This window comes from Hippopotamus amphibius, chromosome 3 (assembly GCF_030028045.1).
Source record: "Hippopotamus amphibius kiboko isolate mHipAmp2 chromosome 3, mHipAmp2.hap2, whole genome shotgun sequence".
Taxonomy (NCBI): Eukaryota; Metazoa; Chordata; class Mammalia; order Artiodactyla; family Hippopotamidae; genus Hippopotamus; species Hippopotamus amphibius.
Window position 1 is genome coordinate 19,163,819 of NC_080188.1, and position 17,249 is coordinate 19,181,067.

The 17,249-nt window shown below is 39.2% G+C and overlaps 1 protein-coding gene across 2 annotated transcripts in view; it reads left to right on the forward strand.

The window, feature by feature from the left end:
- Window positions 1–1,694: 1,694 nt before the first annotated feature.
- The window catches only part of UBE2K (ubiquitin conjugating enzyme E2 K), a 62,481-nt gene continuing 46,926 nt past the window's right edge, over window positions 1,695–17,249 (forward strand). Inside the window, exon 1 of one of the 2 annotated variants that reach the window (XM_057727495.1) lies at window positions 1,695–1,946. In XM_057727495.1, the coding sequence (XP_057583478.1) occupies window positions 1,884–1,946 (63 nt within the window). In that variant the 5' untranslated portion in view covers window positions 1,695–1,883. The remainder of the gene's footprint in view (window positions 1,947–17,249) is intronic. The other variant, XM_057727494.1, reaches the window with a different exon arrangement.

Here is a 17,249-nt window from a genome sequence, read left to right on the forward strand (position 1 = left end):
ATTTTTGCACCCTTCGAAATAACGATTTTCAACGCACTGGCACAAATACACACAGCACTGCATGATTTATACATTATACTAATAATTTATTGTGCCACGGCCCACATGTACAGTTGGTTCCTCTTAGGACCACTAGGGGGCTCTGCTGGAAGGGTTTTATAGTTATGTTAGTCCATTTAGGGGAACGTTTCCAGATGATGCTTTAGATTTCTAAACTCTTAAAACTTGAAAGTGATCATCTCATCCAGCTTCCTTATTTTGCGTAAGAGGAAACCAAGGTTGACCGAGAGACCTGGTACGGAGGAGAGCTGGAATTTAAAACACCCTCTTGGTACCTGCGGCAGGAGTTCAATAAATTCTTTTTTGCCATGTGCGTCCACTGAACGATTCACCCCCAGTGGCTGTTTTCGTTTTTACTGCCACAATTTTAGTAATTTTTGCTAAGACGGTGTATTTGTGATATTTTTCTAATAGGATACTTTACTGATTGGTTAGATGAAAGAAATGCATGAAATATAAACTTCTAACTAAAAGCTATTACTTATTACAAAATGTTTTCTATTCAAAGCATTCCTCAGCATCAAAACCATATTAGTTACTGGAAGCCCTAGCAACCACTTTCAAATTGCTTTCAAATTTATTTTCCACTTAAAACATTTCACTCTTATCTTTACTCGTTTATTCATTCAATATTTATTGACTGCCTACTAGCACCAGACACTGTTGTAGACCTTGGGCTGCCCTTCCTCCCCAAGAAGCATCTATTTCTCCATTTTTCACTTTAATATGTAAACTATTTTCACATGCCTTTGTTCAGTGGTTCTCACAGTGTGATCCCTGAACCATCGTCAGGAGCAGTAGCACCTGGGAACTTGTTAAAAATGCAAATTATTAGGCCCACCCTACACAAGGATGGGGCCCAGCAATCTGGTTTCTTTTGTTGTTGTTGTTGTTGTTTTTAAACAAGCTCTCTGATATACACCGAAGTTTAAAAACTACGGTTTTAGTTCCACGGCTTGGTATTAATTATCTAAGTAGGTCAAAGATCAACATCTGGCTTCTAAACCCATCTCAGGCATCTCCATGCAGTACCGTTCTCAGATACGAGTCCCAACAATGACCATGCTTAATTTAATGATTTGTACCTGGAAAGATCCTGGGACGATTGTAGTAATAGCAGTACTATAATGGCTTCAGAACAAAAACGAACGGCAGTGGATTTTCTGTACCAATGGAAAATGGGCCGGACTGAGTTCCCGGACAATGTTTTCAGACACTAGACACAGCCGGCTACATTAAGCCCGTGGGTTCTGGGTCTGGCCGAGTCAGGGCGGCGCTCCTAAGCCGAGTGGGGCCGCGTGAACCGGTCAGGATGGACTCGAACCTTCGGTTACAGGCTAAGGTCTAGAAGCCTCGACCATACCACACTGGTTCATAGAAAGGCGGAGGAGCCGGGGAAGAGCCGGGAAGGATCCGGGGAAGAGCCCAGAAGGCCGGTCAGCGCCGGCCTGCGCGGAAGCCGCACCCTCCTGGCTCCAGACGCCGGCAAGGCGGAGCCACGCGGCCACAGCTCGGGGGCAGAGACGCGCGGCGCGGCGCGGCGCGGGTTCGCGGCTGAGGCGTATGGGGCTACCACGGGAGCGGCTGCGCCGCCCGGCCGGGTCAGCGTCGTGCGCATGCGCGGACCCGGCGCCATTTTGGTGGCCGGGAGCGGAGGTGATTCCACATTGAGGAGAGCGCGGCGGCCGGGGCGGCAGTGGCAGCGTTTGTGTGCTCTGGTGTGAATCGCCGAGGGAGGAGGCGGTGGAGGAAGAGGTGGCGGCGGTGGCGGTGGTCGTAGCGGTGGCGGAGGAGGCGGGTACGAATCAGCTGCGGGCGGAGACATGGCCAACATCGCGGTGCAGCGAATCAAGCGGGAGTTCAAGGAGGTGCTGAAGAGCGAGGAGGTCAGAAATGAACTCCCGGACGTCCCCTACCTCAGCCCAGGGCGGGAGGGCCCTTCCAGTGGAGACCCCGCTATCCCTTGTAACCCCCGGTGGCCTTTGCGGCCGCCCTTCTGCCTGTGGGGAAGCAGCAGTCTCCCCCTCCTCCCGCCGCCTTCCCCTCCCCTCCCCGGGCCCTGGGATGGACGGTCTCGCGGGCGGGTGGTCTGGGCAGGAATACGGTTTGGGGGGCAGATGGAGAAGGGGAGCTAATCGGCGGGGTGTGAGGTCTGTAGAGAGCCCCAAGGCAGCGGCAGCAGCTGGACGTGTGGCTGTAGGGTGGGGAGGGAGCAGGCCGAGCCTGAGAAAACCCGGAAAGTGGGTTGGGGGAAGGGGAAAGGTGGTAACTGGATCCGGAGAGCCGCGTTGCTCTAAGGCCCACACTTTTAAGGGTATTCTCGGTTATAGCCGGTCTGGTCGCCACTGCCCTTTCCTGAAGGAAGGAGCGAAGCAGTCCTTGGGTATTGATGAAAGAAGGACGTCCAGAGTTACTCCCTCTCAGTTGGGTATCGGGAGAGAAGCGAAGACATAATAGGGTACTATCTTATTTGAGTGGGGGATAAGGGAATTTTCACCTGAGGTGGGAAATTCATCCCATATTAGACCATTACCTCATTTCTACTTACCCCGACATCCTAGGCCTCTTTTCGATTGACATCTAAAGCTTTTTGACTCGGTAAAGGCAAGTTGTTTGGTATATTAAAGACGTTTAAATATTTTTAGCGAGGATTTGGAAAAAATAATGGAGTGTATGAGTAGTTTACTTCAAAATACTGTTTACAAGTTACAGAGTCTGTCCTAAGACATTGCCTCTGTGACACTTGTGTTGTGCCATGAAACTTCATTATGATGTCCCTCATAGTTACAGTTAACTTGATTCTTACTTTTGAAAAACAGCCCTATTAAAAAACATGAGATTTCAGTAGATGAATACATTGTTATATCTCCTTATTAAGTAGGTTTATCCCAACATATTTATATCTGAAATGTTTAAAAAATTTTTTGTTTCAAAGGTGCTCTTGAGTCCTGTAGAAATTTTAGATATTCTGGGATTGGCCACATTTATTAGTATGTTTTAAATGTTTTAGTAATTTGACTCAAAATTATGAAAATACAGTTTTTCATACCCAAATCAACAAGAATGCTAGGTTGTTTTTCCTCCTTGGATTCAGCAAAGAAAGGTTAAAAATGCTGAATGGTTATTTTCAAGATGTCACATATCATTACTGAATGTATTGTTGCTATTTGTATTTTTCTCTTGCATTGGTACTTTAATGACCTCAATGATTTGTGAAATTCAGCATTGTAAGTATGTGATGAGTTATTGACGCAAGTCTGATAGCACTTGAACTTTGTGTCGCTGAGGCTAAAGTGATTATGTATCTTTCCAGTTAGACATGGAAAAAATTTCTTTAAAGTTATTAAAAAATGCCAAATTGTAACAGATTTATTGAATGTAATAGTATATAAGTAATGATTGGTTTTACAGAGCATGTGTATGAACTCTGACCTCTGTGTTTGTTCAAGTGCCAAAACTCTGAATGGAAGGATGACTTTGTATTTTTGTGATACAGTGCAGAAAAAGAGAGTCGTAAATGCCTGTACTGATATACAGTGAAACAAGGATTCTGTTTTTCTTTAATACGAAAATATATTCCAGCATAGTTGACTTATATCTTCCTAATGAAAGTTTGCAGCTAATATTGTTTCCAGTGGCCTAAAATATTTCTTCTACAATACGGTTGTATTAAGCCTGAAACTTAATATGTCTTCAATGCTTTATTTTCTGTTACTTAAAAGTGGTAAGTTACAGCTCTCGTAATTCATATAGTCTGCATTATGTGAGGTGACTTTTCACCATGATATTCTTGGTACTTAAATTGAAGCTTAAAATAATCTTGTGTTGCTTTAGTAATGCATATTGTTAAACTGATATAGCTCTATATAAGTAAGAGATGATGAAGCCTTGCTTCAAGTAAGTGACATAGTGTTTCAGAGAAGAAAACAGAAAATACAAATAGACAAATTATTTTTTTTAAGAACGGTACCTTTATAAATCTGGAACGAAACTTCTTCCAGAAAGTGAGTTACAAAGGACATTCAGGAAAGGGTCAGATAATTTAATATTGGAATATATAACCAGTAAATAGCTTTATTTTCACCAGTATTTTATTTCATTGATATTTTTGTGTGTCCAGTTCTATAAATGGGTCATATTGATTATTTTCAACTCATTGAAGAACTTGTAGTACAGTCCACGTGTTTCCTCTTTGAGTATGTAAGTGCAGTAATTGAGTGGCTGGTCAAGTAATCAAGCATTTCCTCATGTCACCTATGTAAATCTCTATTTTACCAAAGTTTATTTCGTATGCTTATGTCTACTAGACTCCTGATTGATTTAAGGATTTTTTCCCCCTCCTAAGTGCCTTTGTGAAAATAGTTGACATTTGCTAAATTCTGGCCACAAGAAGTTGTAAGTGGCCACTGTTGGAGTGTGTTGTTAATTAAAATATAGCCTCCAAGATAAATTGAATGTGAAGAGCAAAGTGTAGAATTGTGGGAGGAGGCCACCATTTGTGTCAGAAGTTGGGGAATATGTGTATTTGTCTGTATAGGTGAAAGGATTAATGAGAAGTTGGTAACATTGATTGTATCTCTGTAGGAGAATTGGGTGTCTGGGGCAACAGGCATCAAAAGATCCTTTTTGAATTTTGAGTCATGCTGACATGTTATTTACTCAAAATAAATAAACCACATAGGCCTTTTTTTCCTTGAGACTGTGTTTGGAAGTCTGTCCTTTATCTGTCAGATATTTATTTAAATCTGAGTGTGAATTGTAAGTAATGTTTCAGAGTTGCTAGGAATGGAAAATCAGTTTAAAGTACAGTTTACAGTTATTTTTTGAGTTGAATTACGTAAGTGAATTGTTGCTTAAGAGGATTGAATAGAACTGTAATCTATATGCATAGATTGTATTATTTACTATTTATTATTGATATTAACAATTAACCACCATTTGTAGAGGAACTCTCAGTTCCATTTGTTTATAAACATTGCTGATTCTCAAGAATAGGTCTTTGAATTAGATTTCTTATTTCTTAGATGAGAAACTTGAGATTCAGAGAAGTTAAATTATTTGTTTGCAAACATATAGCTTTGAGATGTAGACCTGAGTCCTTTTGTGTTTATGTTGTCATGCTGTCATGACTTGCCAGAGGCAGGCATACTTTTAATTATTTAAAAATAATTGAACCTGCTTTGTATTACTGATTAAAGGATTTAAATACAACCTAATTTTTTAGTGTAAACATTACAGTGTGTTACCTGTAATTAAAGCTTTGCTTGCATTTCAATATGCAAAATATTTTTGAATTTGGTGTTCAGTAAAGTGCCCTTAAATCAATGCACATACTCTTGCTTGTTCTTGTGCTGTATGGTACCTGTAGTTTTTTCATATTGTAGCTGCAGTTTGCTAACTAATAATTTTCTAGGACTCTCATAGGGAATACTTAAATCTATGGCATTAACAAATTGGTTTCTTGAAAAGTACTATTGTATATGTTTTCTTTCTTTAAGTATTTAAATGGATTTTTGTATCTGTTATTTTAAATTTTATATTTGATTATTCTGTATAGACCTAGTTGCACATCTTTAGAAGAAGGTCTCTTGATTTCTGTAGACCATGGTTTCTCAACCTTGGCACTGTTGACATTTGGGACAGATAATGAATCCTTTGTTGCGGATGTTTCTCCTGTGCATTGTAGGATGTTTAGCACTATCCCTGACTAATAGCACTAGATGCCAATAGCACAGGCACTCCTCCCTCCACCTCCCTACCCTCTCCCTGCCAATTGTATTAACTAAAAATGTCTCCAGATTTTACCAAATGCTGAGAACCATTGCTGTAGATAAAACTCTTTAGAAGAGCATTTAATACTGGTAACTATGTAGGATGTGTATTATAATGTATCTAAAAGATGAATGGACAGTAAAGGTACCAAAAATTTACTTCTGTTTTTGTTTTTAAGACTTTGCCCCTTATCAATTATTATTTTCTTTTAAACTTTTTCCTTTTTCATTTAAAGAAAAAGGTGAAATTTCCTGCTATAAACTAATGTAACCAGAATTTGAACAATTTTTAAGACTAGAAAAGTGGTTTTTTACAGCTATGTATAATTTAGTGTAACTTATTTAAATAGTGTGCCTTATGAGGTTCTGGGTTTGCGTTGAGCAAGGAAAGCCTTATAGACTGCGTTAAAAAACAAAAGTGTGTCCAAATAACACTCCTTGGGGTGCTTTTCTCCTCCCCCCCCCCCCCTATAAAGGCTTTGATCTCTGTCCATCAGGCATAGATTTAGATGCATCGGGAACCCTTTGCGAGTCACCCCTTTGTAAAGAATGTGTATTCTTATTTCTCAGTAAATATGTTATCAGCAGTTATTGAGCATATTGACAACAGCCCTAAAAGACTTACTTGGTTGGAGATAGATAAAAACATTAGATGCAGGGAATCAATGCTATGGGAGTTCTCAGGGTATGTGTATGTAGGGAGGTTCTTGAGCTAGGTTCCAAAGGAAAGTTAAGACTGACTTTGAATTTCAGGAGACAGTCCTAAAGGAATTACAGGAATACTGTAATTTATAATTTCTATCTTCTGTAGATGCCTGAATTGGAACTATGGAGCAGGGGTTATGGACAAAATTAGGCAAGGAGCACATTTATATATTTATAACAGAAAGGTTGCATAACAAACATAGTTGTGGAGTTAGAACACATAAGTTATCTTTGGGGGAAAAAAACCACCTTTTTCATATCAAAATAATAAATGGTAATATACAAAGTACATGCGAAAAAGTGTGACCAGCACGCAAAACAAACAGAATATTACCAGCACCATCAGAATCCTCACACCCACACCCCTTTCCAGTCATTTTTCCTGATTTTTAATAGCACAGATTAGCTTTGAGTATGCTTGAGTAAAAGGATAGACATAAGAGCATATACTATGATTTAAAGGTTTTCAAAAGAAGACTTTCAAAATCTTTGTTCAAAACATGCATTAACAGTGTCTTGGAAAGTGTGTTAAAATGCATTGAATGTTATACTTGAAAGAGGCTTTAGATCTAGGCCAAAAACTTCATCTATAAGATCAGGAAACTGGGACTTCCCTGGTGGCACAGTGGTTAAGAATTGGCCTGTTAATGCAGGGGACCCGGGTTCAATCCCTGGTCCGGGAAGATCCCACATTCACTGAGCAACTAAGCCCATGTGCCACAACTACTGAGCCCGCGTGCCACAGCTATTGAATCCCACATGCCTAGAGCTTGTGCTCCACAGCAAGAGAAGCCACTGCACTGAGAAGCCCGTGTACTGCAGTGAAGAGTAGGCGCCGCTCTGCAATTAGAGAAAGCCCACGTGCAGCAACAGAGACCCAGTGCAGCCAAAAATAAATTAATAATAATAACTAAAAAGAGATCAGGAAACTGAGGCCTAGAGAGATTGTTTTTTTTTCTTTTTTTTTCTTTTATTTATTTATTGGCTGCATTGGGTGTTCATTGCTGCACATGGGCTTTCTCTAGTTGCTGCACACGGGCTTTCTCTAGTTGCTGTGAGCGGGAGCTATTCTTCATTGTGGTGTGCGGGCGCCTCATTGCCACAACTTCTCTTGTTGTGGAGCATGGGCCCTAGGTGCGTGGGCTTCAATAGTTACAGCACATGGGCTCAGTAGTTGTGGCACATGGGCTTAGTTGCTCTGTGGCATGTGGAATCTTCCCAGAGCAGGGCTCGAGTCCATGTCCCCTGCATTGCCAGGCGGATTCTTAACCACTGTGCCACCTAGAAAGTCCCGAGAGATTGTTTTTTAATTATTTATTTACTTAGTTGCACTGGGTCTTAGTTGTGGCATGTGGGTTCCTTGGTTGTGGCTCGCAGTTTCCTTAATTGTGGCATGCAAACTCTTAGTTGTGGCATGCATGTGGGATCTAGTTCCCCGACCAGGGATCGAGCCTGGGCCCCCTGCATTGGGAGTGCAGAATCTTAACCACTGTACCACCGGGGAAGTCCTGAGAGATCGATTGTTGCTAACAGACTCAAATCTGGTTAATGGTGAACTTCATCCAGGCTTTTGGCATACCAGTTTACTCCAACCATTATATATGGTTGCATTGTGGGACTATGCTTTTCATAAACAATTCTGTAAAAGCTGAATGCTAATAAAACTAAGTATAACAGTGGGTTACAGTTCAATATTGAGTATTGTATTTAAATGTATTTTGCTTTTCTCTCTTGGTGTGAGAACATGAGTTTGACAGGAGGCAGAAATATTTAGTTCCCCAAGAACAATGTAGTAAGTTTAGCTTAGTGATTAAGAGTGTGGGCTTTGGAATTAGACTTGCTCTCTGTCCTGGCTTTTTTGCTTAACACCTACAGCGCTATTTCAGTTTTCTTACCTGTAAGTAGGGAGATCAAGAGTCTTTACAGTGCTTGGAGCAATGCTTGGAGCATTCAGTAAATGGATAGCTGTTAAGATGTCAAAATTAACTATACTTTCATATTCTGCTTATTGTCCTTGGATCGTAAAGGTTTCCTTCAGTGGTTTAGTGATAGCTCTATGTGAATTTGCCTCAAGAAAAGGCTTAACTTGATGAGAGACTTTAGTACTTCTGATATTGTTTCTGTGTGTGCAAATAACCTATGGAGGCTGGTGGCCAAGGGGAATACAAAAGAATAGATGTGAGCTTTGTTCTGAAGATATTGGTTTAGTCTTTCCTTAGGAGGCAGTTACAAATTGGAGAAAAGTTAATGTTAAAATGACCTTTCTGAATGAAAAAGAAGTAAATTTTTTGGGAGCCCTTCAGATAATATGGAGTAATGAGATTATTTTGGATTTCTTGACATGGCTCTGGTCTCCTTTAACTGGACCATGGAATCCCGATTCTAATCCTCTGGTGTGTAATCTTGAATTCCTTTGTAAAATCTCTATTTTAAAGTTGGGTCTTGGAAGCTATAAAGTGGTTGTCACATCCATCTGACATCCATGGTATGTTCTCTTATGTAATTCTGTAAAGGGTGATACAAGTTCATTTTATTCAAAACCCTTGTCCTTTCCCGCCCTTTAGTTCTTTGCTTTTACTGCAAATTTAACACTTATTTATTTATTTTGGTTGCATTGGGTCTTAGTTGTGGCACACAGACTCTTAGTTGCTGCATGCATGCGGGATCTAGTTCCCTAACCAGGGATTGAACTCGGGCCCCGTGCATTGGGAGTGCCGAGTCTTACCCACTGGACCAGCAGGGAATTCCCTTTACTGCAAATTTAAAGTAATAACTACCTGTAGTTGGATGTCTACTATCTGATATTTTATATATATGACAGCCATATGAGATGGGTGTTGTTATTGTTTTACAGATTAGAAAGTTGCAGCTCTGAAGAAATTAAGTAACTTTCCTCAGTGTCAGGTAACTTGTTGGTGCAGCAGGGGTTTAAAACCAAGTCTCTGACTCCCTTTACTGGTTATGGTGGAAAGAACAGAGTATAATCATATCTGCTGCTTGCTTCTTATCCATTATCTTTAAAGATGTTTTAAAAAATTGTATTTTAGACTTATAAGTTTAGGAAAAATACATGAACACCTTTATATCCATGGTCTAGATTTGATAGATCTTAACCCTTATGCCTTTACACCCCAAGAAATAAAACAAAACATACAGACAAAGCTCACTTTGTAACCTTTTTTTGTTCTTCTCTCTTTCCTTCTTGTAAGTAACGACCTTGCTGAGGTTGAGTATAGCCCTTCCATTCATGTTTTTGTTTTTACTATTAATAAACATAGTATTTTTGAGAGTAAAATCACTTTTTAGTATTTTAAAGTTTAAAGAAAAACTTTTCATAGATGGTTATAATATTCTACATCTCCTGCAGCTTTTCTTCTCTGTGTTGTTTTTTGAGATTTATCTGTGACAGTAAATATTGCTGTAGTTCTTCAATTTTAGACTACAGTTGACTCTTGACCAACATGGGTTTTAAATGCGTGAATCCACTTGCATGCAGATTTTTTTCTATAGTAAATGCTGCAGTACTGCATGATCCACACTGTTGGTTGAATATGTGGATGCGGAGGAACTGCATATATGGAGGGCCAACTATAAGTTATACTTCGATTTTTGTCTGAGCAGGAGATCAGCATCACTAACCGCCCCTTGTTCAAGGCTCTACTGTATAGAGTATTCTGTGTCACAGTTCTTAAAATTCATTCTGCTATTGATGGCGTGTAGTTCCAACTTTAAGTGACTATAAAAAAGGATGCATTGAATATTATAAATTTTTCTTGATGAGAGCAATTTATATCAGAATCTAAGGAATTGAGAAAATGTTTTATTTGACCTTAAATTCTTTTTTTTAATAAATTTATTTATTTATTTATTGGCTGCGTTGGGTCTTTTTTGCTGCACACAGGCTTTCTCTAGTTGCTGTGAGAGGGGGCTACTCTTCATTGTGGTGCTCAGGCTCCTCATTGTAGTGGCTTCTCTTGTTGTGGAGCACAGGCCCTAGGCACGTGGGCTTCAATAGTTGTGGCACATAGACTCAGTAGTTGTGGCTCACGCGTTCTAGAGCACAGGCTCAATAGTTGTGGCGCATGGGCTTAGTTGCTCCATGGCATGTGGAATCTTCCCAGGGCAGGGCTCGAACCTGTGTCCCCTGCATTGACAGGCGGATTCTTAACCACTGCGCCACCCAGGAAGTCTTGACCTTAAATTCTTCATTAAGAAAGCAAAGGAACTTAATACTACCTAAGGAAATTAGAAAAATAACTATAAATCAAAGGAAACAAGGATGATATCATTGATAAAAACAATGTGCTGCAATTAATGAAAGAGAAAACAAAAATAATAAGAGAAATGCAAATCAAAACAACAATGAGGTATCACCTCACACCGGTCAGAATGGGCATCATCAGAAAATCTACAAACAGTAAATGCTGGAGAGGGTGTGGAGAAAAGGGAACGCTCCTGCACTGTTGGTGGGAATGTAAATTGATACAGCCACTATGGAGAACAGTATGGAGGTTCCTTGCAAAACTAAAAATAGAGTTACCATATGACCCAGCAATCCCACTGCTGGGCATATACCCAGAGAATGCCATAATTCAAAAAGACACATGCACTCCAGTGTTCATTGCAGCACTCTTTACAATAGCCAGGACATGGAAGCCACCTAAATGTCCATCAACAGATGAATGGATAAAGAAGATGTGGTACATATATACAATGGAATATTACTCAGCTGTAAAAAGCAATGAAACTGAGACATTTGTAGAGACATGGATGGACCTAGAGACTGTCATACAGAGTGAAGTGAATCAGAAAGAGAAAAACAAATATCGTATATTAACACATACATGCGGAATATAGAAAAATGGTACAAATCAACCGGTTTGCAAGGCAGAAATAGAGACACAGATGTAGAGAACAAACCTATGGACACCAAGTGGGGAAAGTGGGGCGGGTTGGAGGGGAATGAATTGGGAGATTGGGATACCAAATTGTACACTCTAAATATATGCAATTTATTGTATGTTAACTGTATCTCAATAAAAAAAATAATAAGAATAAGCAAATCCAAAAGTTACTTGAGAAGACCAATAATATAATTCAACCCATCATAAACCTTAACAAGGAGAAGGAACAAAAATATTAAAACTTTAGTCTTTAGTCTTTTATATTTTGAGAAGAATTTCCGTAACCATTTAAAGGAGTCATATCCAAGGGTAAACTAAGCCAAATAAATAAGAATGACAAAATCTCAAAGGAAAAAACAATTTAGTGGAACAAAAATGATAATGTTGTGCTTACAATGTCTAAAATGTGAGAATTTCAGTGTAAATGACCTTTCATGTACCAAATAAATTGGCACAAACATGTCTAAATGCCTTCAGATTAAAAAAAAAGTGTTTTCTTGGGCACAGAAGGGTTTTTTTGGGAAGTAAGCATCTTAGTGTATTTGCATCTTCTGCATAACTGTATGTTGCATCATCGTTCTCCCAATGATTGTATCAGTTTACACTCCCTCTAGAAGTATTGAAGAATCCTAGTGACCTGACATTTGCAAGGTTTAGATTTTTGTCAGTCTGATGGATATGAAATGGCAACTTATTTTAATTTACATTTACCTTGTCAGTGGAGATATTAAGCATATTTCTGTGTTTATTGGCCATAAGGCTTCTTTTGTAAATTTGTGATATGTATTTTTCTTATTGATTTGTAAGAATTCTTTATCTGTATAATTTTGTCTACTTCTATTATGTGGCTTAATTTCTAACTTTTGTCGTTTTTTATGCTCTTTTTAAAAAATTGTGGTAAATACACATCACAAAACTTTTCATATTGGGTTTTTTTTTTTTTTTTAACATTTATTTATTTGGCTGCGCCAGGTCTTAGTTGTGGCGTGCGGGATCTTTGTTGTGGCATGCAGGACCTTAGTTGCTGCATGCGGGATCTAGTTCCCTGTCCAGGGACTGAACCCAGGCCCCCTCTATTGGGGGTGAGGAGTTTTAACCGTTGGACCACTAGGGAAGTCCCTCACCTTCTATATTTTTAAGTGCACAATTTTAGTGGCAATAAATACATTCACGTTGCTGTACAACCAGTACCACCATCCATCTCCAAGACTTTGCATTTTGTAAAACTGAAACTCTGTACCCATTAAACACTAACTCCTTGCTTCTGTGATGCTCAGCCCCTGACAATCACCATTCTATTGAATACTTTCTGTCTCTATGAATTTGACTGCTCTGTTATACATTATTTGTACTGCTAGCTTGTTTCACTTTATCATATCTTTGATCTTACTGAGTTTACTTTTAAAGTAGCCAAATCTGTCTTTTCCTATATGCTGTGCTTTTTGTATTTTAAGAAATCTTTTCCTACTCTAGGTATCATAAAGATGTTCTCCTGCATTTGGTTCTTAAAAGTTAATTCGCTCCTTAACCTCTGTACTCAGGCTTCTTCTGTCTCTATCATATCATATTGAAACTACTTTTTCAGGCATTGCCAATATCTTCTAAATTGTGGTAACCAAAGTAACTTTTCAGCAGTTGTGCATTTTGTACACCTTTCTTCAGCGTTTCCACTTCCATCTTAGAGCTTTCCTCTTTCGGTTGCTCTGATACAACTTTTCTGGTTTTTCTTCAACTTCTTTTACTACCCTTTATAAGTTACTGATTTCATCCTCCATCCTCCATTTATCTCCTGAATCTTTGTTTCCGCTTTTGCTTTCTTTTTGTTATTCATCTTAGGTCAGGTTTTCATTTCTCAGATGGATTATTTATATTAAAATAGTTTGCTTATTTGCATTTAGTTCTCTGCCTTTGCTCTGTCCCAACTTTTAATTCAGCCCTCTTGGTGCCATGCCATTGAATTTAATTTTTAAAACATGATCTTGTCATTTTCCTTTAGATTGTCTACTCCATGTTGCATGAAGTCAAAACCTTTTTACTGTTGTTCTAGCCTGCTTTTCCTGACCTATTTCCTGTCAAGTCTCAACTCAGTTGTATGCCTAAACATACCTCAGATTCTCACTCTCCCTCCAACCTTTAGCTACAGTAAATTGCTTGCTATTGAGTTGTCCTGTCTGCTTGGAATAAGCCCTTACCTCCTTTGTTTGCCTTTTGCAAAACTTATACTAAAAGGCCATTCCTGATAAGCTTTTCTTAAACCCACAGTTTACCTTTTTTCTCCAGTATCACTTTGTTGGGATTTTTTTAGAGCAGTTACTATATTTTTGGTAATTGTATATATGTCTTTTGCTCCTGCTGGATCATTGGGCTCCTTGAGGATTCTTACTAATCTTTTTCTTTTCAGCATCCAGCATGGTGCCTGGAATGTAGTAGGCTTAGTAACATGTAAAGTATGCCCTCCAGATCTTTGGTAGGTGTCTAATCTTTTGGAGCTATTGCTGAAAGTGCTCTTTGCCTAGGTTTAGGACAGGTTTGTGTTACTCTGTTAATTAGTTTTAGCCTTTGTGTGATCATGGATTTTTCTAGTGATTACAAATGCAGGGCTAGCTAGCATATGTAGTCTTTTCTCTCAAGTGACTGTGGGGTGCTTTACTTTTAGGTTTCTTTGTTTCCTGTGAACCATCCTATTTGGGATTGGTGTACTTAATTGTGGGTTGTCTGATACTATTGCTTTTCAGCAGTGAAATAAAACATTTTGACCTTCATTTTCCTTAAATCGTTCTGTAGTAGTTCCTTTATTTTTAAAATATATATAGAGAATATACTGCAGTTTATGCATGTGTGCATTGGGTATTTGGTTATTTCCAGTTCCTTGCTGGTACAAATGTGCAAGAATTTAGTGTGTATTACTAAGTCATTGGGTGTTTGGATGAGATGTTAGGTGGTTATATATGTCAGGCTTTTTAAAATGTCTCTTGGCTTGGTCATACTTTGATTATATCGTTAGGTGTTTACTTAGGTGCTTTATCTCCGTCTGCCCGATGTGAGTGTGAGTCATTGAAGACAGAGACCTATCTTTTTTTTTTTTTTAATAAATTTATTTATTTATTTATTGGCTGTGTTGAATCTTCATTGCTGCACGTGGGCTTTCTCTAGTTGCGGTGAGCGGGGCTCCTCATTGCTGTGGCTTCTCTTGTTGCGGAGCGTGGGCTCTAGGTGTGTGGGCTTCAGTAGTTGCAGCACATGGGCTCAATAGTTGTGGCACACGGGCTTAGTTGCTCCGAAACGTGGGATCTTCCTGGACCAGCGATTGAACCTGTGTCCCCTGCATGTGCAGGTGGATTCTTAACCACTGCGCCACCTAGGAAGCCCCAAGAGACCTATCTTACTGATTTTCCATCCTCCGTTGCTTAGCACATTGCCTGGTAAGCGGGGGGGGGGGGGGGGGGGGGGGGGGGGGGGGGGGGGGGGGGGCAGCATTTGTTTTCCTGAATGAGTTTCAGGATTTCTTAAGCTTCAGGGAGCTAATCCCCAAGTGCTATGAAAGTAAAACCTTTCATATTGCTTCTGGCACTAGGAAGAATTAAATATGTTGATAAAGAGGCCTCCAGTGAAGTTGAGTTTCTGTTGATAATGTAGTCAGGTCGTGAATTGGGATGATATACTGTCCAAGCCCAAAACTGGGAAATAAGATGGTGGGAAGGGAATCTTTTTTGCTTTATTTTGTAGTTTTCCCCTTTAAAGATCTCAGGGGACATCTCTTTTAGTATTACATATGACATTGTCTGTATCCTCTGGTTTAAACTCTTTAGTTAAAAAACTCTACATTTTTCTTCATTTATTCAACATTTATTGAATGCCACCTATGTTTGTTAATAAGATAGACCTGGTCCATGCTGTTATGGAGTAAATTATGGGCCAGTAAGACAGACGTTGAACAGCTAATTATGTGTGTTTGTTGAGTTTAAGTAAGGAGAACTGTGGGGGTGAGGGAACCTAAACTCAGGGAAAGAGTTCCTTGAGAGTAACCCTTAACCTAATACTTGGGAGGATAAATTGGAATTAACTCAGTCATATATTAGAATGATCAACTCTTACATGCACATAGAAAGCTAATCATTATATAGTCAAGAATGTAAACCATTTCATTGCTTTTCTCTTTTTTTTTTTTTAAGTTGAGTTTTTTTTTTATTTTTTATTTTTTATTTTTTTTTATTTTTTTGGGGGTACACCAGGTGCTTTTCTCTTTTAAATAATCAAATTCTGTGAATAATATAAAAGTAACAAACTTATTAAACTTTGAAAAATACAGGGAAGTATATTATAAAGTAAAAATTATCTATAATCTCACTTCCAGAGATAATTATTTTCTTTAAAAAATGTTTGTCCATGAACTATTTCACATATACAGAGATATATCTTTATTTTGGTATCCTTTTCATTTTATCTATGCATGTGCATATATATGCATATTTAGAATTTTTTGAGGGGGGAGCTTTGAATACAATTCCCATGGGACTTTAAACCCAAATTTGTACATTTTTAATCATTTGAAGTTGTCTTTCCCTGTTAGACTCCAAGCTTCTCAAGGCTCATGCTTCAACATGGCTCATGCAATTTTGTATTATCAGTACCAAGAGCTGTTTAACAGATATTTGAGGGCTCCCTCTATGCTAGTGATATGTGTTGGGGATATAACAATGAATGGGACCAGGGAAGACAGACAAATAAGTAATAAATGCAATGCAGAGCCGTATAATATTGTACAGATGAAATTGATTGGGTGTTTAGAAAAGGCCTATCCTAGAATTGTAAACTTAAATTGAGATCTGAATGACAAAAGCATATCTCTAGGGGAAGAGCAGTCCAGATCAGAGGACATTGTTAACGTAAAGTCTCTAAAGTGGGAATGAATTTGCTGTGTCTGAGCAACCAAAAGGAGGTTGTTATGGCTGGAATATTGTGGGTAAGGGAGGAAAATGGTGCAAGATGAAGTTGGAGATGTAGGCAGGAGGCAGATCACATACAAGCCATTTGAGGATTTAAAGCAAAAGACAAAACTTGTGTTTTTAAAAGGTCACTTGGGCTGCTGTGGAGAATGAATTGCCATTGAAGATATGAGGAAAGGTTTAGTACTTGAAGGTTGACTTTTGCTGGATGTAACAAAAGAAACAGTAGTAGTGATTTATTTTGTTGTTTGTATTTAATTAATTAATTTATTTATTTATTAATTTGGTTGTGTTGGGTCTTTTTTTGCTGTACACGGGCTTTAGTTGCGGTGAGTGGGGGCTACTCTCCGTTGTGGTGCGCAGGCTCCTCATTACTGTGGCTTCTCTTGTTGCGGAGTACGGGCTCTAGGCGCGTGGGCTTCAGTAGTTGCAGCACATGGGCTCAATAGTGTGACTCACGGGCTCTAAAGCTCAGGCTCAATAGTTGTGGCACACGGGCTTAGTTGCTCCGTGGCATGTGGGATCTTCCTGGAGCAGGGATGGAAACCGTATCCCCTGCATTGACAGGTGGATTCTTAACCACTGCGTCACCCAGGAAGCCCAGTAGTAGTGATTTAAGTAAATAGGAAAAGTCTGGAAGGAAGTATCCCAAAGTTGCTTGGTTAGGAGCTTTATAGCGTTAAGACTAATTCTAACTTTCAATTTACCATTCTTAGGTATTTGACCCTTGTCTCTAAACTCTCAAAATAGCCATGAGAGGACCAGGCAGCCTATCTGAATTTCAGAAAGGGGAAGGCATAAGGCACTGCCAGCTGAGTTCTCTCTTTTTAAAGAGATAAGAGGTTCCATTCAGTGACCTCTCT